This window comes from Corylus avellana, chromosome ca9, assembly GCF_901000735.1.
Source record: "Corylus avellana chromosome ca9, CavTom2PMs-1.0".
NCBI lineage: Eukaryota > Viridiplantae > Streptophyta > Magnoliopsida > Fagales > Betulaceae > Corylus > Corylus avellana.
In genome coordinates, this window is record NC_081549.1 from 5214426 (window position 1) to 5240417 (window position 25992).

Consider the following 25992-nt stretch of genomic DNA (forward strand, 5'->3'; position numbering starts at 1 on the left):
TTGGTGGCTGATGATGGGTCTAGAGAAGAAGAACATGAAATGTTTATTTAAGAAGATTTTTTTGTTTTAACCCATATGAGTTCTTGATGAGAATAAATTAGGTGTTTATGCTTTGTTTTTTGTTATGGTGTTTCACACTGATTTGTTATGCTTTTATTGAAGGGCACAAAGATCATGGTTTGTGGCAAAACCTTATAGAAGTTATTATCCATAAATAAATGCTAATCAATATTCTTATTAAAAGTTTATTTTTCGTCATTCTTATCTATATGGCACGTTCACATCTACTTTTAAAAAAACAATAGAATGTTAAAAGATCATCGCTTGAGATTGCTGCATAAGATTTCTCAAAAAAGAGAATTGGATCTATTTGATCTTGACATTTTCTTTCCTTGTTGTATTAAACATTGGGAAAATGATTTTCAATCCAAATGCATGTCTCTACATAGTTCCTAAAATAGTTTTATTTGAGAGCACTCTTTTTTTTTTTCTTTTTTTTTTCTTCAAACAAAAACATGAACAAATAAATTAAAACACAAAACACTAAAAATTATTTTTCGCCCTTGTCTCATGTAAGAATACTTTCAAACAAAAAAAATAAAAAATATCATCTAAAAGGTATTAACAAATGGAACTGAGAGAGGGAGAGAGAGATGTTATATAGTACCGACGTGCTTTTATTTTTTATTGATTAGCAAGTGAGCCTTTTTTTTTTTTTTTACATGTTCGCACAGAAAAATGAGCGAGGAATTCAAACTAGTAACCTCCATTTCATGAAACGCGGTCTTCAGCCAATTGAATTATTCATTGGAGACTCTTTCAGGCTAATTTAGTATTCGAGATTTATTCAAACTTGATCATAGACGCTATCTACCTTGGGGATGCTGTTATTTACAAATGAATTAAAACTAACACATCAATATTATGATATAATTATAAAATAAAAATGTGATTTTTACCGTTGGTTAAACTAATCATCAGTTTTTTGCTTGTTCTTTTGCTTTGTACTTTCCAAGGCCATTGAAATACAAAGCAAAGGTGCTGACAAAAAGGTTGGGCTTTGTCCTCTCGCTTTCAAACTAAGCGATCAACAAAACTGTGGGCCAAGCCGCCAAGCCCACCCCGGTTTTAACAAAGCGAAGCGTAACTTACAATTAATATTAAGATTAATTATAAAATAACCTCGGCAGCGAAGGCCACGTTTCTTGTCCCATAAGCGAACCAGTAAAGGGTGAAATGGTAAATAAAAGGGTTGTCTAAGGGCAATGAATCCCGCACCACCGACTCTGTGGAAAGCGTTCGTTGGCAGAGAAAAAGCGAGTTTTAAATAGGCGAAGGAGAGAGAGAGACAGCCAATTTGCATTCTGAACCCAACATCTCTCTCTCTCCCCCTCTCTCTGTCTCTCGTGGCCTTGATTTTTCCGATTATCGTTGGATTATCTCACCGATTTCAGGTGAGATTTTCTGTGATATAGATTTCGTCTTTTAAAATTTTTAAATTCTGCTTATTAATTAGGATTTTTTTTTTTTTTTAATATATATATATTTCAAAGAAATCATCTGGTTCGATTTTGTGCACCAAGATCGGCCAGACCAAACCGGTGGGGCGTTGTTTGGTATATTCCTTTCCCTTGATTATGGTTTCTCCGTAGTCTTTATGTATATACACATATATTGATTGAGGGTTTTTTTTTTTTTTTTTTCGTATTTATCTAGGCGGTTAGTTGTGACACGGGTTATACTGTTTTAAAATTTGATTTTAGAAGATGTTGTTTTCTTACTATTTATGCGGTTGGGCTGATCGTTTCTGTGAAAAATTCTGTGAGCAATTCTTATGCGATGGGTAATGGTTGGGACAAGGTGGGAAAGTTATGCTTTTTAGTTAATATTTTGAATTTTTTGTTGGTATTTCTTCAAATCGTTACATTATCAAGGAGATTATTGGATTTTTTTGAAGTGTTTGATTTGTTCTATGAAATTTTGTAGGATTCATGGGGTTAGACTGGGTTTTTTGTATGCTGATTGTTTCATATTGTTTGCGGATTTTTCTTTTGTTCATCTCAATCAAGAAAGTTTGACTTGGTTTGGTTTATCTAGGGGTTAGACAGAAAGTGAAACAATCGTTATCCATGTAGGGTCTGCAAGAATGTTTGGCAGAATTGCAAGAATTAGAACCCATCCTCCCCAAAAGAAAAAAATTTGTGTTGTGCTGCATTGATTGGATCTTCACTTTGATTCAAGAAAATTCAATGTTTTGTTAACTTTCTGATGCTCTTATTTTCACGAGATGCAACCTTGATACATGTGTCTTCTTGTTGTATGTAACTAAAATTGACAGTATTGTTGAAATTGATTCAACAGTATCCGCTTTTTATCTCTTTTTGGCTTTCCTTAATTACTTTTTGTCTAGGTACCCGAACTTTCATGCGTGTCCTTGTGGGTCTCTGAAGTTTGTATTTCTTTGCTGGGTTATATGGAATTATGGATTGCTAAATGGTGGGATAATGGTTATCTTATCTTGCTTCTAGTTTATAGTTGTGGATCAAAAGGCGATTTTGTTGTTTGCAGGAAACTAGAAAAGATGGAGTCTCATGATGAGACAGGATGCCAAGCTCCAGAACGCCCCATTCTTTGCATTAATAACTGTGGCTTCTTTGGAAGGGCAGCCACCATGAATATGTGTTCCAAATGTTTCAAGGACATGGTCCTTAAGCAGGAGCATGCTGAACTTGCAGCATCATCCATAGGAAACATAGTGAATGGTGGCGCTAGCAGTAATGAAAAGGACCCTGTCATTTTGGGTAAGGTGGACGAACAAGCCGGTCCAGTTGAAAGAAAGTTTTTTTCAACAGAACGGTCGAGTGATTCATCCTCAAGCAACTCTTTTCAGATGCCTGTGAAAGAGGGCCCTAGTAGATGCACCACTTGTCAAAAGCGTGTTGGTTTAACCGGCTTCAACTGTAAGTGTGGAAACCTCTTCTGTGCAAGTCATCGCTATTCTGACAAGCATGATTGTCCCTTCGATTATAGGAAAACTGCACGGGATGCTATTGCAAAAGCCAACCCTGTTGTGAAGGCAGAAAAGCTTGACAAAATTTAGGATTCATAGCTTGAAGTGAAAGGTTATGTACTGAAGTATGATTCCTCTTTCTCTATCCGTGTCTTTGTATAAGTTGGCTGCTTGTCTTGTTAGGTGTCCTTTGCTGATAGAAATGGTTCGTTCAGTTCATGATAGTGAGGACATCTTTAGGACAAGTCTTATTCCTTGTTGATTGGTGAGGATTCCTTTATTGGCTCAAATGTGTGTAAGCCTTTATTTATGCTGGTTTGATGGACGTCTTTGGGGTTCCTTGTAATGAATTCTCGGTTGGTATGCATTTCTTTCTGGTAGTACGTGGAAAAATGCCATTTTTCCGTCTTCAGTGCATTTATGGAATGTTGTGTGCATTTCTTTTGGTAATCTGTCATTCTCTAGGTATATGCTCTTCATTGGATTTAGAACCATGCCATTAAAACTGGATTTTTTATTTTTTATTTTTTAATTATTCTTATTTTTCTTCTTTCAATGGATCATGTTTATATTTCTTCTCATGGTTAGGGGCTTGGTGGATAAGACATTTTACTTGGAACATTTGGAGTGTTTTTTCTTCTTGTTTTCTTTGTGGTGAGAATATTTCTCAATGGCATGCTCTGAATTCCATTTTAGTTGTGTGGTTACCCATAGATCTTTTCAGGAGCTATGTTGATTTAGTTTATGGCTCAGCAGAGACGTCTGTGGGTAAGGCTTCACAACGTGTTTGTAGGTAACTTGTGGCCGTTTTGATTTGTGACCAAGAAGGCTACAAAACACTTGTATGGTTATGTAATATAGTATGTCTAGAGGTACACAAGTGAAATCACTAGTTTGTGAGGGGAATTTTGAAGTTTGAATCAGCTCTGCATAAGCTGGGTAAATTTGAAGAGGCATGTGTCTATGTTGCAAGTGTTAGTTGGAATGTGGTCTTGTGCTTTTAATATCGTCAAGCTTTTGACTGTCCGGAAAATGAAGGATTATTGGTCATGTTTTTGGAATTGAATGTTGGTATCTCAAGGATTGAGGAAGCCTTGAAACTTGAGAAGTGGTGTAGAGTGGGTGGGTGGTGGAGTTGTTGGTTAGTTGGAGAGGTCAATAGGAAAGTCAGCTTGGAGGACAACTTCTGTGTTTAATGTAGTGTGTTCGGAGAGAGCGGAAAGCAAAGAAGCTTTTAAGATTGTGAGAGATGGGTGTTTAGGATTTATGGCTACACAAACTGTTGAGGATAGTTCTAGATTTGGTCCAAGACGAAAGTTATAAGCCATTATGTTCAAATTGATGGCATTGGTGCACAATAATTCTTGCTTTTCTAGCTTTGCAGACTTTCTAGGCTTGGTTTTGTTGTACTCTTATGTGCTTTTTAATGAAAAGAGAAGTGGAAAACTTGTCCCTTCGTATTTCAAGCCCCTTGGCTAGTGGACGACTTTGATTGGCGATGGAATGGTGGTTGTTTTGTTATTACTATTTATTTTATTTTATCTTATAGACGAGCAAGAACAAATTCAAACAAACGAAAGGAAAAATTACAAAAGACCAAAAAGAAAATCTAAACCTGACAGCAATCTAACCATATCTCTAGAAGGAGTCCTTGAAGGTAGAAAAGACAATTGAAATTGAAAAGGCTGCTGGCCAAACTGGTTGTAGTGGCTCATGTTGGATGTTGTGGGTATTATCAACGGAAACTCATGTTAATTTAGCTTATGTCCAACTTATGAGAGAGCTAAAGAGACTAAGAAGTAGTTGTGCAATGGCAGATGAGACACCATTTGAGGGTGGTAAAGCAAAAAACTATCAAGATCAAATATTTTGAGTTCTAGATTCAAATCTGAAATTTTGATGGACGAAAAGAGCTCTATAAATGAGAGCTAGAGATATTGTGATGGAGGGAGGAGGCCGGTGGATGGTAGAGCGAAGGCTGGCGATGGAGGAGGAGGCGCAACCGAGTGGTGGAAGTTGGGTTTTTAGTAGATCTAACCTCTAATAACCCAAACAAAATATTAGATTCTCTTCTCCCTTGCCAACATTTGAGAGAGGGATCTGAGAGGTGGGGGCGCGGGGGAGAGCTTTTTATGGAGATCCTATTAAAACTTAATGCATAGAGACTTTTTGACCATCCATATTCAATAACGGAGATGGCATGCTGTTGAATATTAAGAGGCAAACCAAAGTCCAATATAAGATAATAATCAATCTAAAAGTCTCCAAATTAATTTGGCATAAATTGATTGTATGCACCCAGCTGTTGACTGGGTTTTCAATATTGAATATGGGTGAATCCTCTTTACAAGGGGTGCCTATGGTTTTTGAAAACCACAATCACACTAGCTAGCATTTGGTTTTCTGTTAATAACAACATTATAATGTGATAAATACAAGTTTTCTCTTTTTTTTTTTCTTTTTTTTTTTTTCTGCGACTAAACATAACATGAAGGTGTCAGCATTGACGTATTCTAAATGACATTTTTACGATATGCAAATGGCAAATTCTTGAGAAATGTTAGGAGTTAATACTCTCATCATATTTAACAAATCTTATCTTACAAATCAACTATTAGGTTTGTAGACCCCACATAAGTTAATGATAAATCCTACAAATCTAATAGTTAATCTATTAAATTTGTAGAAAAATATTTGTCAAATATAAGAAAAATATTGACACTTAGCATTTCTCCAAATTCTTTCATTAAATCTAGTTTATGTGGCCTTCAATTATCTCTTTTAAGGGATGACGACAGAATATTGTCATGTGTATTTAGCTTCTTCTTTTTTTTCTTTTCTTTTTTCTTTTTAAAGATAAGTATTACATTTAAAAATAGACGTACAGCTTTATTGAACCACTTGAAGATTTAAACCAAACTAATTCTGATAAGGTTCCACACTGTTACAACAGCAACAAGAAGGAGACATTGTTGACATGACCCTATAGTATGTAGCAAGGTCTAGTCAACAGTGGTGCAAAGCTCAAAGTGACAGTCCCAAAAAGTAAAGAAACCAAGTTTGGAATTTCACTTAAAAAAAAAAAAAAATGGAAGCCAAGTGGAAACAAATCGAATGGGGTATTTTTGGGTTTTCATGATGAAAAATGGGTCAAAATTAAAAGAAATTTTTTGAAGGGGGACAAATTTATAAAATTATATTTTTAAGATGAATTTTAGAACTTTTCAGCCACCCTAAAAGTTAATGAAAAAACTTTTTTTTTCAATACCAAATGGCTAAGGAGAGAGTCACCTTGAAAGTGGTATGTGGTATGCGGTGTCGTCCAATAATTGGACAGTTGAACAAATGATACATTATGAAGATCACATTTCCCTCGTCCTTGATCAAAGGAACATGTTCTACAATAACTCCGAACAAAAGAGAAAATCATTTTCACTTTATTGATGAAGGAGGTAGAGAGCTGGAACTGAACACCACGAGGAGGATATTGCTTGTAGATTAAGTTACCAATAAGTTGGGTGGGAGCTTTTCCAGGATTTTGTTTTCTTCCCAAAGCACTATAAAATGTATGGAGTTGAAGAGAGCATGGTATGGTATAGCATGGCATAAATCTTTTGAAAGCAACAAAATAAGTTGATTTCAAATAAACAATATGGAAACATGGAAGAAGAAAAAAAGAAAAGAAAAGAAAAGATTTTTGATGCTTTTCTTTCCTTGTTTTGTTTGTTAGCGATTGTGCAATTGCTTTTTTGATGGAGATCGTCGTGGGAATCATTTGGCAGGGGTGAGCAGGCTTGGAAAAAGGTTGCAATATGCCCTCTAGAAGGCACCTGGTCCTTGATAAAAGGTACCTATTAATGATCAGGTTGGAGAACTGACTCCTTAGTGGACTTTTCTCTATGTTTTACTTCAATAATATAACATAATACTGTAGATTTTTCATGCTTTACTTCTGCACTAATTGCATTTATTAGTCAATACCATACTATATACTTAATTAGCCATGCTTGTTTGTTGCTCAACCACCCATCTTTAGGTCAAGAAGAATCTTACAAGTTGCTCTCTGTGCTGCAACAAGTGGTCTACATGATCATGATGCTCTAAAACATAAAGAAAATTTTGGTTATAGTATGTACTTCATTATACATGTTTGCATAGCTTGCAAAGTTTCAATGAGATGTCATGTGAGGGCATAGTGTTGTAGAGGGCAAATGTTGAGGTCTAACGCTAGATTCAAAAGCCTTAAAACTGTTGGATATTGATTTGGTTAAGCCCTCAACGTTTAAGATTGTAATATTTTATCACACTTCATAATTAAACGTTCATTACGACAGTCTACTCTATCAACACTTGCCTGATGGTGGGTATTTCTCTTTTGATGGCTCTACTCAGCAATCAGTATTCAATGAAGTAGTACTATTTTAGCTCAAATAATACTAAAACATTTTAGTCTAGCCTATAGGCCACTTCTTCCGTGATATGATGCCCAACTCTGATACCAATTGTTAAGGGTTTAACTATTGTTCCAAAAGCTCTGTGACTCTTGGATATCGATTTGATTAAACCCTTAACTCTTTGAATTGTAACATTTCACCACACTAAGCTTCCAGGATAGATATCCAACCAATACGCCAAAAGCTTCATAATTGATGTTACTTGAAAAGTTAGGTCCTTAAATCCATCTCATATAAAGCTAGCCCAATCTAACGCCCGTTCTCCAAATTGGGCATACCATGATCATAACAAGAATCTTGGTCAAATATTTTCATATATATATATGTCAAAACTAATAATTGTATCCTATATGGCTATAAATATATATGTAATGAGGATATATATATATCCTCATTACATTTCAAGTTTTGTATTTGTTGGCCTTGTTCTTCCTTGTGTGATGAGGTGGGGCAACCTGAAAGCATGGATCAAATTGCCACCTTTTCGGTTGTGGACCAATCACAATGATTCGGATCAAATTTTGGTTAAGTTTAGAGTGAAATCCTCTCAAGGGCTTTGTTTGTCCCCATGGATCAAATTAAAAAAGAAAAAGAAAAGTTAATTAATTGATTGGCATAAAGGATTATCAATGGAAAGGGAAGAACAACATGGGAGGCAATATAAAGAATGAAGAAATCAGAAAGATGTGCCCCGGCCCACTCTCCACCGTCTGCTGAAAGCAATGTTGGTATACATGCTATAGAGTTTGTTTGTGTGTATAATTATTAATCCATATAACTTTCTTCATAGCAATAAGTGATATTTGATAATAGCAATTTTTGCTCAACCCCACCACTCCCATGTCTGGTTTCTTCATCAAAGACAAAAAGGGCAACCTCGAAATCCTTTGTTGGGGGGCTTTGGGACTTGTTTTCTGGGGAATATTACAAACAAATTAACAGCACAAACATCCACCACCACCACCACCATCCCTCCTCGGATGCTTTGATATATTGTCTCTCTCTCTCCCCGATGATACTAAAAGTTGACTCTTCTTTAACTTTTGCAAAGGAACAAATTGTAATGGATTATAAAAGACGAACATGTATATAAATTACAAGAACAAATATTAATAGTACGTCTCTACTCTAGGGTTGAACATGTTTTTAATCCATTGACATTCTTAAATATTTGAGTTAGTAGGACACCGAAAGAAGTGAATGATTATTCAATGGCACTCATAATCTGACACAGTTTGAATGGCATTCATGAAATGGATTGACGGGTCAGTGAACAACTCTAATTATCTCACAGACTGTAAAGTATATATATATAATATAAAACCATTGTTGATGAACCAAAAGGTGGTAAATCTTTTTCATGTATTGAGTTTGGACCGTGTCAGATTTTTTAACTTTTAACGGGCTAATCTGTATTAAATTCATGTCGAATGGCGAATAATGTCAAAAGCTTAATTCTTTTGTGATATTTGTTCTTGATTATACATTATTGATCTAGTTTATGGGCATGATGGTAGCTAGGTCGAAGCTGCATGTGTCTAGACTCTTTTTGGATTTTCTTCTGGATTCTATTATGGCTTATTGACCAAATTTTTAGCTAATTATTATAATTAACACCTGGTTTTCTTACCAACAAGGCAGCAATAAAGGTTATAGAAGATAAAATAATTCAATTTATTTCTCTTGGCTTTGATTAAAGGAAATATATGTAACAACTTTCCTGTATTGCATACCTCATCTTCTTTTTTCTCCTCAGCAGAAAATGGTAGGTCGAAAAGATTAATTGTGACTATCTTAGTTGGATATTATCATAGTAGTACTTACTCGCTCAACACTGCTCAAGAGAAACAAAAACGGCGAGAATCGTAAGCGTACCCTCAAGACTAGCCGAATCATAGTTTAATCCAGTCCAATCAGCGTATCAGTGAGAACTATGGTAGCTATTATTAATCAGGCTTTACGGGTGATTCTCCACTACAGATATTCGAACCCTCGCCTTAGTATGTGCCTAACCCTTTAAGAATTCTTTTAGACCACTGAATCACCGCCACGGTGGTTCATGCCTCAATATTTCTAACCATTTTTTCTCAAATAAAATATATATATATATATATATATATATATATATGAAAATGATATAATAGTATTTTTTTTTTTAATTTGAAAGAAAAATAGTTAGAGATTTTAGATTTAAAATAATCGTAAAATTATGTATTGAATTAGTCAAATTAAAAGCACGTGGAGTTTTGAAATGTTTTCTCTCAATTTAATTTAAAACGGAAGTCGCTAAAATCAAAATCAACAACAACGACGAAAAAAAAACAAAAGAAACGTACAGAGTACAGGTGAGCCATTTTTTCCGTCAGGTTCACCGGCGAAGAAATATGTTGTTGAAGATGACGTGACAACAAAAATTTTGTATAGATTTTGGCAGAGAAGTGTAATAATGGCTGTCGTTTATTTTTACACTTTTGCAGAAAAAGGTCAAACGGAGGCGTACAAAGGTCAACTTTGAAGAAAAAGCTACGCAATAACCTTTTTTTTTAATTTTTTTATTTTTTCACCGCAACGCTTGTACTCTGCACGAACCTGGCTGTACCATTCCCTTCCTTCCATGTGTAGGGTAGAGAGCAGTGGACGGCGGCCGATTCGCCTGACCGACCGTGCTTCCAACTTTTTGCATAAAAGCATCTGGACGCTTTTTACGGTACCAATTAGCCACCATCTTCATAATTACTGCATTTCCAGGAAAGCTCTTTTACTTTCACCAACTTCTGTGAATTTTGCTGCTTAATATTTGGCGATAGGAACAAATTAAAGCTATCTTATCATTCTACTTTCTTTTATTTTCTTTATTTATTTTTTAAAAAGATGGAGGCTAAGGAGTTATCAGTTTTCTATATCCGTATATATAAGAGAATGCAAAGTATTTTTTTTTTAAGTCATAGGTAGATATTATTTTTTAAAATTGCTCTTATTTTTCTCACTTAATTTTTAAAAATAAAAAAATATCAAGAGAATGCTAGAAGAACACATAGCATTTTTCTATTAAAATTAGGCACCATACTGATAAATTTAAATAGTCCAAGCTATATCTCAAGTAGATTTGGCTGAGTTGAAGGGATCTACAATCATTATTGTTAAGGGATTTTTTTTTTTTTTCTACTAAATATCATTAGTTATTGTACTGTATTTTTAGTCGTTTGGGCTTTATTGTTGGGCTACCAACCCATTATTATTCGATCTCCTATTATACGTAAGGCCACTTGACAACAAATATTCTAGTGACTGACATGATAAGTGTCACACGTATTATTACATTAGTTTATAAACGTAATAAATATCACATGAACAGTCACGTAACACTCTATTTTTTAGTGACTAATATAGTAAGTGTCATATATATTAATTGTCACGTTAGAGATTGATTAATTTGTCATTGGTTTAGGGGTGGAATTAGCTTATGGCCAGAAGTTCACCAAGCCATAATATTAAAGTGAAAACTATTCTTTTGTTTGGAGTAATTTGTTAATAATTTTGTTTTAAATCACAGCTGTGATGATCTCCACCGTTAGAATGACAGTCTTCACCGTCAGTGTAAAGTCAATTAACGGCGAAAGCGGAGGTGATCTTTTTCAGGACGCATCTCAGAAGACGGGACATGTTTTCTTAATTAAATATATTTTATTTTTAATGAATTAATGATAATACAGACCTTGACATTAGCGCAACTAATGTCGTTGAAAAGAGGTGGTTAGGTAGCACGTGCGAAGTGGACTTCTGTCTCATACTCACGGTCTGTCTTGTCATCACTCTACACTCACGGGAAAGTCTCTCTGTGCCCTTCTTTTCCTTTTGTTTTTATGGATCATTTCTTTATTTATTCATTTGACTTTCAGAGCTTCGAGAGTTTCTCCACCCCTTTCCAATTTTCTGTCTCTGCTATGTTAAATCATGCTTTTTTTTTTTTTATCTTTTTTCTCTGCTATGTCAAATACCTTTTTTTTTTCTTCTTCTTCTTCTTCTTATGGGGTAATTTTTTTTTTTTTTTTTTTTGGTTAAATTTACTTTATCTTCTTCTTCAAGAATTTTTTAATTCGAATCTTAATGTTTAAAAATTGACTGTACTCCTTAATATTTTAAAAATTTTCAATTCAAACATTTTATTACTAATTTTCTTCAAATTAGACGAAAATCTATAAAATTACGTAATTACCCTTAAATGCTTATTTTTATTTTTTAATTTTCATTGAATTAGACAGAAATTAATAACGGGGGTTCTGAATTGAAATTTTTTGAAACATTAGGAGGGTACATTTGCCAATTTTTAAACAATAGGGTTCAAATTGAAAAACTCTTAAAATTTTAAGGAGTAAAATGAATTTAACCCTAATTTTTTAAAGGGTTTATATTTAATTTCAAGTATTTTATGAAAATGAGAAAAAAAAAAAAAAGAAGAAAGGAAATTAAATCTAAACCCTTAAACAACTACAATATAGAGCACTTGAAAATATTGTCAGAATTACATGGTTTCTCAAAATATTTAAGAATTAGGGAATTATAATAAAACTTGTGTTTTGAGGAGTATTTTATATTTTAAGAAGCAAAAAACAAAATTCATTTAAATTGAAGCAAGTGGGGGTGAATAAATAAGGACCTTCATGATCACCATTTTTACTGTCGACAGATGTTCATAAACTTTCTTCAAAGGTGGTTTCACAATCATTCTTATCATATCACACTTGACAAATCTGTATTAAATTTTGAAGACAAGGGTAAAAACTAGACGGTAAGAATGATTTGTAATCATTAATAATTCTTACAGTTTTACTAATGTCGTAGACTAATTACTAATTACTGCACAGAAATATTCCATATATTTGAACTGAAAATGAAATACATCCCCTCCTCCTCCTAAATCCCAATAGGGTTTTTCTGGTAGGGTTGGTGAAAGGTCAAATCTGCCTACTATTTCTTAGGATTCTTTTTCCAGCTTATAATAATGATAAAGTTGAAACAAAATTGCTGACAATTATCGAACGGTAATACTGTAGATTATTTTTCACTTACCAATGTTTTTTTTTTTTTAACTGTTGTGGGTAGGGGCCCCTGGCCCAGTGCACCATTTCACATGCTTGTCATGCTAAAAGTTTCAGCATTACCGAGTAATTTTCTTCTTGGGAGACATGAAGGCAGGAAGAAAGTGTCAAGAAAAGTTATCTCACATCTTGTGTTGATGATAAAGAAGGTCCAAAAACGCCCATTTCAGCCACTGTGTATTGTTTGAATGGATGAATATATTAAGAGTTTTGTGTGTATAATAAGTCAAGCTTATGCAAGAAAATCAAAGATTGAGATTTTTCCTGCCCAAAGGAGGAGTGGGGGAGGAGAATTGTATAAAATTTGTTAGAGAGTTTCCTGCCAATGTTCCGATAAGAAGTGGGCCATTTGCTCGAGCAGGTGGTTCATCAACTCCCTCACATTATTTGCCCGATTACAAAGGGTAGAGGGAATCGGTCATGATCCCCTACAACTACACAAGTAATGTTCAAAATTTCAAAATATGGATAGATATATATATATATTTTTAAATTGGGTTGGAATAACTTTTTTCGGTTTGTGAAATTGACATATGTCACTTAATATGTGAGAATCACGTACTTTTTTAATATGATGTAAGAAGTACATGATGTTTTTAATAAAATTTTCTCAAATTTTGTTAACGCTATTGAAAGAGTATGTGTTTCTTACATGCTTAAGAAACACTTGACATTTTTATATATTATAAGGGTAATTACCTTTTGCCCTTATGAATTATAGCGCCTTGACACTTTCTTCTCTTGAACTATCAACTATTACACCTGATCCCATCAAATTAATATCTCATGATAAAAAGTCTCATTTTGTCAGTTAAAGGGTCATGTGCCTTTGTGGTGTCATACGATCCTAGTGGTGGTTGCCGGGCCGTCAATCTGATCGTTTTGTCGACCACCACGGAGGCTCTACACGGTAGCCATTGCACAATGGCCACTCTTTTATGTAAAATAAATAAATTTCAAATGTTATTTATTTTTTATTTTTTTGTGAGAAATGTATTTTGTTTTAAGGAAAATTTTGTAATTTTATTTTGAAAAGTGTATTAACGATGAGCTTAAAAAGCGAAAATAATTTTGTAATTCTCAGTTCTCACTATGAAAGAGTCTATAACATAATTTCTGCGGTTACTCCGAGAGATTATATTACTCTTCTTTTTGGGAGGGGCCAGGGGGATGCAGCGGGGAGTGCTCTTGGAACTTATACAATTTTATATAAGAAGTAGTACCTTTATGAGAAATCCTGGAAAGTCATGGCGACTTTTTGTAACTTTGTATAGATACCCTCGATCCCATCAGCCATCCAGTAATCTCTTCGTCTGAGTCACACTCACACTTCACACTTCCGCAGATATATAGGAAACATTGAAAAGAACACAACCAACCTCTCTCACTCGATCACCTCCAATGGCCGCAGCCTGCACACACCCTTTCCTTCTCTCTTTAGTCTTCGCATTCTTCGTTCTCAACTCAGCTTCATCTGAGGCAGATATCCTTCTGACCTTCAAGGCCTCCATTGAAGACTCCAACAATTATCTCTCAAGCTGGTCTAATGCCTCAGCCAGCAGTTACTGTAACTGGACTGGAATCTCCTGCATCTCCACACCTTCACTCTTTGTTACTAATATTAACCTTCAAAGCTTAAACCTTTCTGGTGAAATCTCACCTTCCATATGTCAGCTTTCCTATCTGTCTCACCTCAATCTTGCTGACAATCTTTTTAACCAACCCATTCCTCTTCATCTCTCTCAATGTGGCACTTTGGAAACTCTGAATCTCAGCAACAATCTCATTTGGGGAACCATCCCAGACCAGATTTCTCAGTTTGGTTCTCTGAAAGTGCTTGATTTCAGCGGAAACCATGTTGAGGGAAAGATCCCAGAAAGCGTTGGCTCACTGAAGAACCTTCAAGTTCTCAACTTGGGAAGAAACTTGCTTTCAGGTACTGTACCTTCTGTCTTTGGGAACTTCACTGAGCTTCTTGTTCTTGATCTGTCTCAAAATGCATTCTTGGGGAGTGAGCTTCCCAGTGACATCGGAAAGCTTGAGAAGCTGGAGCAGCTTTTTTTGCAAAGCTCTGGTTTTCATGGTGAAATCCCCATCTCTTTTCTGGGTTTGAGAAATTTAACCATTTTGGACCTTTCCCAAAACAATCTGAGTGGTAAGGTTCCTCAGACACTAGGGTCTTCTCTCGAGAAACTGGTGTCTTTTGATGTTTCACAGAATATGCTTTTGGGGTCATTCCCAGATGGCATTTGTAATGGAAAAGGCCTTATAAACCTGAGTCTCCACACAAATTTCTTCACTGGTTCAATAACCAACTCCATTAATCAATGTATAAATCTTGAGAGATTTCAGGTTCAGAACAATGGGTTGTCGGGTGATTTCCCAAATGCTTTATGGTCATTACCCAAAATTAAGCTCATCAGAGCTGAAAACAATAGATTTTCTGGAGAAATACCCGATTCGGTATCAATGGCTGCTCAGTTGGAGCAAGTTCAGCTGGACAACAACAGCTTCTCGAGTAGAATTCCTCAGGGTCTAGGGTTGGTTAAGAGCTTATACAGATTCTCTGCATCTCTTAATGGTTTGTATGGTGAACTTCCTCCAAATTTTTGTGATTCACCTGTTATGAGTATTATAAATCTCTCTCACAATTCGCTTTCGGGCCAAATACCAGAATTGAAGAAATGCAGGAAGCTAGTCTCATTGTCTTTAGCAGACAACAGTCTTACTGGAGAAATCCCACCATCCCTTGCTGATTTACCAGTGCTAACATACCTTGATCTTTCTGGTAACAGTCTCACCGGTCCCATCCCGCAAGAGCTTCAAAACTTGAAGCTTGCCCTTTTCAATGTGTCTTTCAATAAACTATCTGGTAGGGTCCCAGACTCTTTGATTTCAGGTCTCCCGGCTTCATTTCTAGAAGGAAACCCTGGACTTTGTGGTCCAGGTTTACCCCATTCTTGTTCTGATGAGCAGCCAACACACCACACTCTTGGCCTTACCGCATTGACATGTGCACTGATATCTGTAGCTTTTGGTCTTGGGACTTTGATTTTAGCTGCTGGGTTTTTTGTGTATCATAGACGTTCCAAGCAGAAATCTCAAATGGGAAGTTGGCGCCTGGTGTTCTTCTATCCTCTTAGAGTCACTGAGCATGATTTGGTTATGGGAATGAATGAAAAAAGTGCAGTAGGAAGTGGTGGAGCATTTGGTAGAGTTCACATTTTGGGTTTACCGAGTGGTGAGCTTGTTGCAGTAAAGAAGCTTGTTAATTATGGGAACCACTCATCCAAAAGCTTGAAGGCTGAGATCAAGACATTAGCCAAGATCAGGCATAGGAACATTGTTAAAATTCTTGGGTTTTGCCATTCTGATGACTCCATCTTTCTAATTTATGAGTTCTTACAGAAGGGAAGCTTAGGGGATTTGATTCACAGGCCAGATTTTGAGTTGCAGTGGGGTGTGAGATTGAGAATTGCCATCGGGGTTGCTCAGGGATTAGCATACCTTCAGAAGGATTATGTCCCGCACTTACTTCACAGAAATGTTAAGTCTAATAATATTCTTCTGGATGAAGATTTTGAACCAAAACTCACAGATTTTGCGCTCGACCGAATTTTGGGTGAAGCTGCATTTCAGTCAACTATGGCTTCAGAATCTATATTATCATGTTACAATGCTCCAGGTATATAGAATTCAAGTTTTACATAGATTTTCTTGCTACATAACTATACTATAAAAGTATATCATTTGCTTGTGAAAAATATAATATGTTGATGTTATGACCATATCATTTGCTTTCTGATTTCCACATATTGCATAAATATAATATGTTGATGTTATAAAATTTGAGGTCTAGATGGTCTTATTATTGAGTTTGTATTGCAGAATATGGATACTGTAAGAAGGCAAGTGAACAAATGGATGTGTACAGCTTTGGTGTTGTATTGTTAGAGCTAGTGACTGGGCGACAGGCTGAGCAAGCAGAAGCAACAGAATCCATCGATATTGTGAAATGGGTGCGGAGGAGAGTTAACATTAGCAATGGGGCATCCCAAGTTCTTGACCCCAAGATATCAGAATCTTTCCAAAAAGAGATGCTGGGGGCTCTGGAAATCGCTCTCCAGTGCACTTCTGTGATGCCAGAGAAACGGCCATCCATGTTTGAAGTTGTGAGAGCACTTCAGTCTCTTCCAAGTACAGCGTTCTCTGTTAGCATTCAGTTTCAGTCTGAACGTTGAAGGGGTTGGCTTCTTTTGGCTTCTTTTTGAATTCTTTCTCTCTCTCTCTCTCTAAGTCTTAATGTAAAGCCAACTTGATTTTACATTTTCTCCATCTTGACTTCTGATTGGTAAAAGAATGTGCTTGGGCATGGTATTTTCTGTTCTGCACCAGAATATGTTTGGGATTTGTTTAATAGTAATACAAGATTTTTACAATGTTCTAATACTAGTATTCATGAGTGCCACCTTTGTATGTTTAAGAAAACTTGATCCAATAATCAAGGCAGCAATCTGCTCTTTTAGAACCCAAGTAACAATATTATTAACACTTCTTTGCAATTTCCATATGAGTATGCATCAGTCAAGGCATGATGGGTCTTTTCTACCAACCGTGCTTGTGCTTTGTTGATGGCTACTGCATTGAAAATATGAGAAAACTGACATTGGGGGAGGGCCAGGGGATGTCTGAAAGGCTTACACTTCAGAGGCTATGGATGTGAAAACTTTTGTTTTTCTTCTGTCTAATCCACTGCACCAAATGCTTCTAAAACTACAAAAATATATACTTTTTTCCAAAAAAACAAAAACAAAACAGAATATACCTGATATTTTTCATCAGTGTTAATTTTGTTTTTGAAGTTTAGTTTTGGGGTTAAATTTGGACTCTTAAAACGAATCTTGTTTACAGATTTAGTGTACTTTTTTCAGTGGCTTTAACGTAATGTCATCATCATCTTTTAGGTCTATAAGTGGATCAAGATTTGTGCAGTGAATAGATCTAGTGTGTAGGCCTAGATTTAGCCGCTTCACAGTTCTGACCGTTTCTGGGCCTCTGTCATTCTGACATTTACAGACTCTGGTTTTTCTTTTATCTTCCATGGCCATCGCTCATCCTAGAAAATTATTTTTTTATTTGCATCCTTCAAATGTAATAGATTCTAAATGTTTATTGAATTAGCAAGTCACGAGCTAGGAGATTCTACCTTCTTTTTTTTTTTGAACGTTAAATTGGAATGATGGTAACATCTTCCTATCCTCTTTGATGAACATTCGAGCTATAAAAATGGCACATTTTATATCTTCCAGATTTGTGGCAGTAGGAGCTCTTCCCCTTTGTTTTCTGTGCTTTTTCTTGATTTCCAGGTATTCTGTATTCTTCATTTCATGAAGAGAACTTGTTTCATACTATAACAGCTAAAGGAGTACACACATTTGCAATTTTCACGTTCATATTTTACACCTTTTGTAGGTGCATTTATATCGATGACGGTTATTATATGTTCGAAAAAAAAGATTTCAAGGTTTGATCACAATGACGATTTCTTTAGAACGTATTTTGTCCAATTTCTAAAGTCCAATGCCCTAGTGGCGTTGCTACCACTAGGCGGGTAGTCGTCTTCTCCCTTACTCGAGGTTATTGTTAAAATAAAGAAGATTTTGGTACAATCTATTATCCATACACTTCAAAATTTTGGTTTTTCCCTTCAAATCTTTGGATTGACTTCAATGGTGTAGCATTTATTTATTTAGAAAGTAAAAATATGTTTCATCATTATTTGAAATACCCCAAATAAATAAATTCAATTCATTTCTTTTTATAAAATCTAACAACATACTGGTGAAATTTTTGAGTGGGTGACTGAAGAAATAAAATATACAAATTATTTTACCTAAACTCTTTCAAACAAATCAACTTGGATTCTTTCACGCAGTTAAAAAAGCATTCAAACACTTCAGCATATGCATCTCTGTTGTTATTCAAAAGCTTTATATGAACAATTGGGATACCTTTGGTTCCTTCTGACAAACTGGCTCAGACACCAACAATTTTCCAAATACAATGGAATCTATCATCAAACTATATATGGTAACTGATCACTGTCTAATATACATGAAAGCTAATGGATAATGTCCTAAGACACCAGAAAAACTTGAATTTTTTCCCCTTTTATTTTTCCCAATTCTTACTTTTCTCCTCACTTTTTCCTTTTGTGATACAAAAACAACAAATATACATATAACGTCTCGTGTCATCACATAGACCAGACCTCACGAAGGAGTTCATACCTTGCATTTGTGCTGGCATAACTGGTATTCCCCTGTCTACCATTTCCATTTGCTGTGGTTGTTGGTGAAGGCGGCAATTTGTCAATGATGGATGTGAGAGGAGAATTTAGTTCCTCTAGCTCTTCGTCGCTGGTATACCCTTTCCTCTGTACAACAGACACGTTCCTTGCCAATGGAGATCTCTCTCCTGCCTCTGCAACTTTCTCTGCCACATCAGCAGAGGAAGGAGGGTAGTAGATAACAGGAGCAGCTGTATGAGGGAAGCTTCTAGTCGAGTCTCCTGACAATCTCCTCTGCACAATACTCTAATCAAAGGAAATAGCCATCCATCAAAATGTTTGTTACCGGCAATAATCTCTTTCTAATAGAGAACACAAAACTTTATGGTCTTAAAAATTAGAGGGGGGAAAGAAATGAGCGATCTACAGGCCAAAATGATGCTTCTGTTAATTTTCTTAAAAGATTAACTTAAATATTTAACTGAAATGGAAGGTGAATTGTAGAGTCAAGATTCGAACTCATAACCTTTACTTATATATCATGTTATACCACCACTTTTCTAAAAGATTAAGCTAATAAGAATGAGTAAATTTAATCATTTAATTAACATTCTAATGGATTTTATCATTGTTAGACAAAAAGTACAAAACTTACAAGACTTTGAATGTAGACCATCAGAAACACCAAAATGATTAGTGTTGTATGAAGTTAAATTGTTGAGAAACTTAAAACAGGAAACCTCTAATAAAACTGATCAGGCCTCTATGAGGTCTTTGTTCTTTCAATGCAGATTGCAAGCAACATCTGGTACAGCATCTTTTTTTTGATCTAATGTTCCATAGTCTATCTACCATAATTGCACCACTCCGCTGGTAGTGGAGCTTGAGAGACTAAAAAGAGAATTTTAAGACTACTATGAGGCTGTAGGGGTGGTTGGTTGAAAGCAAAATCATACCTCAGCATTCAGTGCCTCCAATACCGCTCCCGGGACAGGATCAAGACAGAACTCATCTGGAGTAAAGTTGCAGAGTATCCGTTTAATCAATGGAAGACCTATCGATGGGCACACCTAGAAAACAAGAGACCATAAAGTTCAATCAAGTTAAGAGCTATGGAGCTCAAAATAGACGAGAAAGTAAAATATTTTTGACATTAATGAGCTGAAATAAACCTCCTGTCTAATTGATCGGTCCATAAGCATGTCTTTAGGAAGCATCAGAAGATCACTCAATTCATTGAGAAGAAGGAAAGGTTTAGGTTCACCATCTCCACTCTGCCTGTCATCGTCCTCATTGCTGAGCTGATGTTCCTTCAGAGAATCATCATTATCCATGCCAAATACATCACTAAGCCATCTAGACCAATTGCCAATCTACACGAAGAGTAAGCCTCAATTAACACATGGAATGAAAAATCATCAAACTTTAGCTATAGAAAATGTGTCAAATAAAATGTGATACATCACATCAATCAAGGATATATTTGGACACCCAACTGTTCTTTCATCTTGTTCTTCTTATCCCCCACCGCTTCAGATTTTCACCAATGCACATGCAGTTATGATTACATGAAAGTAGGATCTAGCACCGAATTCAAAGGAACGGTTCAACATGCACATCGCAATTTCAAGATTTCATATCGAAGAGGGGAGATTGATACTAAGAAACGAATTTTCTTTATGGTAAGTAATTCTATGAAATGATGCCACAAACAATTTTTGTTACAGGTCTAGCCGGGACTACATTAACTCCATTTCTTAATTTAGCGATATTAATTTGTTTAAGTGACAATTCCATGCTAAAACATGAATTTATTTATTCAAATTTAATGTGAAATGATTAGAGAATAATCTCCATCTCCACTGGACATAAAAAATGCTCCCTTAATGTATTTGTTGGTGTGCTCTTCATTGTGAAGATAAACAATATTCAACCATGCAGTGTCTTCCATCAAAGGCCCATTAGTCACTTTGGGAACCCTAGTCAACAGAAAATATTTGGTGTGCCTCATTAAAAAGCAAGCCTCTACATTTTTCAACAACCTAGATTATTTCCATTGATATTACTTCTTTCCCAAAACATGTTCCTTTTCCACACTATTCTAGTAGATATACCTACTTCAGATATTTGAATTGTTGAAAGCATCTTTATCAATGTAAACTACATTGATTTCAGGAACAATTAGTATTTGGAGTCGATATATCATAAGTCAAAGAAAACTAATCTGTGCTGTTTTCTCTCCAACAAGCTGAAGATCTCTTTGTAGATAAAAGGGCTAGCTCTCTAACAGACGAGGCAGTCAACTTCTTTCAAGCAATGGTTAGATACACTATGTGCAAACCACATAAAAGTAAAGTGAAACGTGATACATACAGAATTTTTAAGTTGGGCCCCAGATCCAAAACTCAAATCTCCAGCAGGAATAGGCAGAACCTTGGAATCAACAATGGGATCTGATATAGGATCAGTTGGAATCTCATGTGCTGACTCACGCAGAATAGCATTAAACATTGCGGTATCTAGTCTGGCAATACATTGTTCCATAACCTAATCAAAGAAATCATAGAAAATTTGGTAGCCTGAACTTTAATTTCAATGTCTGCGACAAAGGAATTGAAGTTGCAGAAAAAGGGCAAACAGATGTTAAAGACTTCATACCATTCTTGCCAACACAGGCAAGCAACCACATTCGTGCCCTCCTGCTCGAACAGGACAGAGCTGTTGCAATGCATCTTGAAAAGCATTTTTCCATAGGGTGATAGAAAAGCTGCCTTGCTGCTGGTCTCCCAGGGCTGGTCCCAACAACCTTCCAAAGGTTTTGTTGGTTGACATTTTCTCAGCTGGAGATTGCATATTTGGAGTAAAAGCCTGAAAACATAAAGGATTAAAGCACATAAAAGTAATTTATGGTAATACATGTCAGTTATAAATTGGCTAATGGCTATACATAAACTTATTACCACCATTAAATTTAATTGAAAAAAAAAAAAAAATGATTGCTCCAGTCAGATGGTCACCATGTTTTAGTTATAATATCCAGATTAATTCATAATATTTCATTGTACAGTCCCTTTGGTTTTTACCTGCCACCATACTGACTCAACTATCCGAGAGAAAATCCAGGATTCAACTTTGACTAATGCAGCTGTGAAGGTTCCTGTCTCCTGCCAATCGTCAACAAACTGCATAAAACCATTAGCTTGCTTACTACCAGAGCTACCCTTCCACTTCAACGTTGTAGACCTCCCTTCACTGCTCTTGCTACTCCCATTTGACTCAGCAAACCTTGTAACTGGACTGAATTGACGGGAACTGCCAAATGCCTGTGAGATTATCTCCCTCAACGCAACGGTGTTCGTCAACCAGAAGGTTAACCTTAAAACATAGGGCAGAATATCTCAGTTTTACACGCTACAAATATAGACAAATGCATTTTTAAAAAGTGATCATAATATATCTACCTTGCGACATCATTACCGCAGGACTTGGAAATCAAAACAAGGCCTGATACAGTATTTTTAGCAACTGTGGCTCGCTTGTCTAGAGTCCAATGTTTGCAAGCATGAATATAGAGTCTAGAAAGGCGTCGAGCAGGTGTGTGCACCTTATGTGCTGAGCTGCCATGCTCTGGTACTACAGAATAAAGTGAAATTTCAAGAGCAGCAACTTCTCTCAGCTCCTCTTCAAGTTTTTCAATTGCCATCTCCATTTCTCCAATCTTTTGCCCCAAAGTTGCCTCATCCTCATGTTCATCACTGTCTTCAGCATCAACTGTTTCGTCATCGCTTCCTATACTCTGAGCACCATTTGAGGTCCCATCCAAGACATCAAATTCTTTTACCTCTTCAACAAGCTTACCATCAACTCCTTCAGAAGATTCTGATGCAGGTTTAGAAGGAAATTTCATATTTTGGGAATCAGTCTTGGAAGAACTTTTGGCAACAACTTTAGAAGGCCCTTTAGAACTTTTCTTAGGAGTGTTATGTAATGCCTTAGATTGTGGTTTGGTTTTTTGGAGATCAGAGTTCTCTCCTGATCTGCCGGGAAAGCTTTCTGAGGAATTCCTTTTAACGCTAGAAGCTCTATCTACTTTCTCATCATCAGCTATCAGCGGATCCCCTTGAGACGATACCGAGTCTTTTACTGTCTCAGAATCTGACACTTCTTCCTTCCCCTTAGGTTCTTTCTCCAAATCAATAGAGTGATTATCTAGAACTTCATCCTTGATCTCTTTGGCAATCATTTTATTGGTTTTTAAATCTTGAGATGCCTCCTCAAACCTGTTGACATCATCCACATAATGTATAACAACGTTTTCGAAAACTTCAGAGGGCTCTGTGCCCACGTTTGAATCACTTACTAATATACTTGAGTCTGGCGTAGGAGATGGTACTTTAGAACGAACTTCTTTTGCTTTCAAAGTTTTGCTGACATGCTCTTGAGGCAATTTATGGTCTCTCCTATCAATTCTTCCAGAGCGCTTTTTTGGGTTGTTATTTGAAATTTTCTTCTTGTCAATCTCTTTCATACTCGTTTTTACCTTCAGCAATTGCAATCAAATGAGGAACCTACAACAACGAAGAAGAAATTACAATCAAGAACCTTAGGAAAGCTCCTTAAGAAAGAGCAATTTCTAGATGATGGCACTTACTTTTATAGGAGTGACTTCCTCCTCATCTAAAATGGAGAGGCTTCAGTAAGGCTGTGACAAGGCACCAATTTAGGTTATCAGCAGATCGTGCGAGACATTGAACAAAATGCAATACCAGTGTGCTGGGTATAACACATATAATTTGCTCTACTTTTCATTGTGTTTTAAGCTAACAATAGGAACATGACTAAACACAAATAGGAATCCATGGGTAAGAATAAAATGGATTAAAAATAATCACTCAACTTGAGCAAGCCCAGGCTAACAATCTGAGGGGCCACAAAAACGCCACCTCAGAGAAACATGAAACAGGACATAAGTCAAGTATTAAATCAAACAGCATGCTACAATTGAATAATTAATACAAACTACAGAGTTAGATGCCACCTTGAAGGTTTACACATTGTTAAACCAAAACAAAAGGGGGCAAAAAAAACATCAAGTATACTCTCTTGTTCACCCCAGAACAGAGTACAAGCCCATAGGTGATTGTTGATGATCAATCAATGGAGAACAAGAGAGTAAGGGACATTAGCTTGAATTCAGGATGCTAACATCATAAAGATAATTAATTTCACAGGGACTCCGACAAAAAACATATGGGAAAATCCCCAATTTGGAAATTCCCAGACTACCTGGTGACATGTTCTCACTTTTCCACCTTTTCCAAGGAATGAAGGCCGTTTTATTCCAGACACAACAGACGTCTAAACAAATGTTAGGGACACTAAGAATTGTATTTAAGCTATATTGGGCACTAAGAATTTTAATATTTATTAGATAAGCCTGGGCTTTATAAGTTTTAAGAACTCTAAATTGACTCATTTTTTTTTAAGTAATAACACAGTAGATAGCCCTTTTCCATGTGTCGTTACAATGGCAGACCTGAATAAGCAGAAAATCTCTTAGAATACAAGAGAAGAATCGGAATTAGAATCAACAGACAATGAGGCTATATTGAAGCGACACCGTTTTCCGCTGTTAGATTCGGTTTTGATCATATCCACAAATAGTGGGAAAACTTTGAACCGCACAACTGACGAACAAGCATACTCACAGATGAGAACCGTACAGAACCGACAAGACAAGTCACCGGAGAGGAGGCTAATTTGACACTCGACGCTTAGACATGAACAAGCAACAAAAAAAATCTACTTCCTCGCCTCCGTTTCGTGCGATTCGCGCTTTTACAGTGACATCAAAACACTAAAACTTGCACTCTTTTCTAGCACTGGAAAAGCTTCCATTGCAGAGCCTTAGAAACCTGATCTTCTTCATTTTCACTCAGACACAAACACAGCAACAAAGCTAGAACTAGAAGCTAAAAATCCAAATATCTAAAACACAATGCCAAAATTGAAGAACAAAAACTCACAGTACTTGAGCCACACCAAGTTTCCAAACACATCATAACAAACCTGACGCTCAGCAAAAGACACAAACTACAATTACAGCCTCACCGTCACCGACAAGATCTAGCTATCATAGCCACTTTCAGAGCAATGCGTTTCCCGTGGTGTCATAGTACTTTAGACTTTAGAGTCTTACTAGACAGGCCAGCAGATATAAAACGACGACGGAAAAGATAATTGGCAGCAAAAAGCTGTAACAAACAGTAAATAAAAGCAAGAAAGTGAAAATTCGAAACTCACCGCAGCTTTTTCCCAATTGGCTTCGAAATTCCAACTTCAACCAAGCTTCGGAATTTAGAAAAATGGTAGCTGGCAATCTTCGAGATTGTCGTTTAGTCAAACTCTCTCTCTCTCTCTCTCTCTCTCTCTCTCAAGCGGGTGGTTTCAGTGGAGTGCGGGAAGATGGGCATTTAAAAGGCAAGTGTCGTGGGCCTTTGCGGAAGAAATGGGATCGTGTATGTACGGACTAGCGATGGAGGTGACCGGGAGGGGTTGTCGGTGGATGGGAAAGCCACCGGGTGTTACCGGTTACGGTACGCGTTATGTGCAAGTTTTTTTGGTATACCTAAACTGCCATCATTGTCTTGGTTGGAATTACCGGTATTGTCATTTTCTTCTCGGAAGGAATTACCCAATCTAGACATAAACTCATTATTTTCCCTTGTATTATTATTTTTTAAAAAAATTATAAGTAAATTTAAATTCAATTTATTTAACCGTTGGAGAGGGGGTCCGGGTTCGGTTGGGCCAACTGGGTATTGAATGTGATCGTGAGGGACCCAAAGGAAGGTGTAATGTAACCTTCTTACCATAACATTACATTTTTTTCTCTTTTTTTTTTAAGGAAGAGTAAATTTCAATTTTTCCTTCTTACAAGATTTTTTATTTTTTTCATGTTGTTTGTCAATATTTAAATTTTCATACTCAAATAATTCTCGGATTAAGAATTATTTAGATATTCAGTTTTAATTTTCCAAGTAAAATAAACTTTACATTTTGGAGGGGACATAAATATTTCGTACACTTCCTTGGTATAAACAAGCAAACGATCCCAATCTAGACATGTACGTAAAATGT

The 25992-nt window shown here is 36.1% G+C and overlaps 3 protein-coding genes across 11 annotated transcripts; 2 read left to right on the forward strand and 1 right to left on the reverse strand.

Moving 5' to 3' along the window:
* Nucleotides 1-1278: 1278 nt before the first annotated feature.
* On the forward strand, nucleotides 1279-3422 carry LOC132191676 (zinc finger A20 and AN1 domain-containing stress-associated protein 8-like). Of its 2 annotated transcripts, XM_059606770.1 has the most exons (3): nucleotides 1279-1454; nucleotides 1554-1616; nucleotides 2569-3422. In XM_059606770.1, the coding sequence occupies exon 3, from the start codon at nucleotides 2582-2584 to the stop codon at nucleotides 3098-3100; it is 519 nt and encodes a 172-aa protein (XP_059462753.1). In that variant the 5' UTR covers nucleotides 1279-1454; nucleotides 1554-1616; nucleotides 2569-2581; the 3' UTR covers nucleotides 3101-3422. The 2 variants fall into 2 exon arrangements, with proteins under 2 accessions (XP_059462753.1, XP_059462752.1); XM_059606769.1 differs by lacking the exon at nucleotides 1554-1616 and having other exon boundaries at nucleotides 1280-1454.
* Nucleotides 3423-13789: 10367 nt separating this feature from the next.
* Nucleotides 13790-17033, forward strand: LOC132191839 (probably inactive leucine-rich repeat receptor-like protein kinase At5g06940). Its single transcript, XM_059606952.1, has 2 exons — nucleotides 13790-16248; nucleotides 16452-17033. Exons 1-2 carry the CDS (start codon nucleotides 13965-13967, stop codon nucleotides 16802-16804), a joined length of 2637 nt encoding a protein of 878 aa, XP_059462935.1. The 5' UTR covers nucleotides 13790-13964; the 3' UTR covers nucleotides 16805-17033.
* A 1471-nt stretch (nucleotides 17034-18504) lies between these two features.
* LOC132191503 (uncharacterized) lies at nucleotides 18505-25273 on the reverse strand. Of its 8 annotated transcripts, none has more exons than XM_059606546.1 (9): nucleotides 25156-25273; nucleotides 23504-23554; nucleotides 22314-23420; nucleotides 21936-22227; nucleotides 21511-21720; nucleotides 21226-21399; nucleotides 20025-20225; nucleotides 19809-19922; nucleotides 18505-19158 (listed from the first exon to the last, which is right to left on the reverse strand). In XM_059606546.1, the coding sequence occupies exons 3-9, from the start codon at nucleotides 23378-23380 to the stop codon at nucleotides 18820-18822; spliced, it is 2397 nt and encodes a 798-aa protein (XP_059462529.1). In that variant the 5' UTR covers nucleotides 23381-23420; nucleotides 23504-23554; nucleotides 25156-25273; the 3' UTR covers nucleotides 18505-18819. The 8 variants fall into 8 exon arrangements, with proteins under 8 accessions (XP_059462529.1, XP_059462527.1, XP_059462526.1 ...); XM_059606544.1 differs by lacking the exon at nucleotides 25156-25273 and adding an exon at nucleotides 24964-25038; XM_059606543.1 differs by lacking the exon at nucleotides 25156-25273 and adding an exon at nucleotides 24922-25027.
* Nucleotides 25274-25992: the final 719 nt, after the last annotated feature.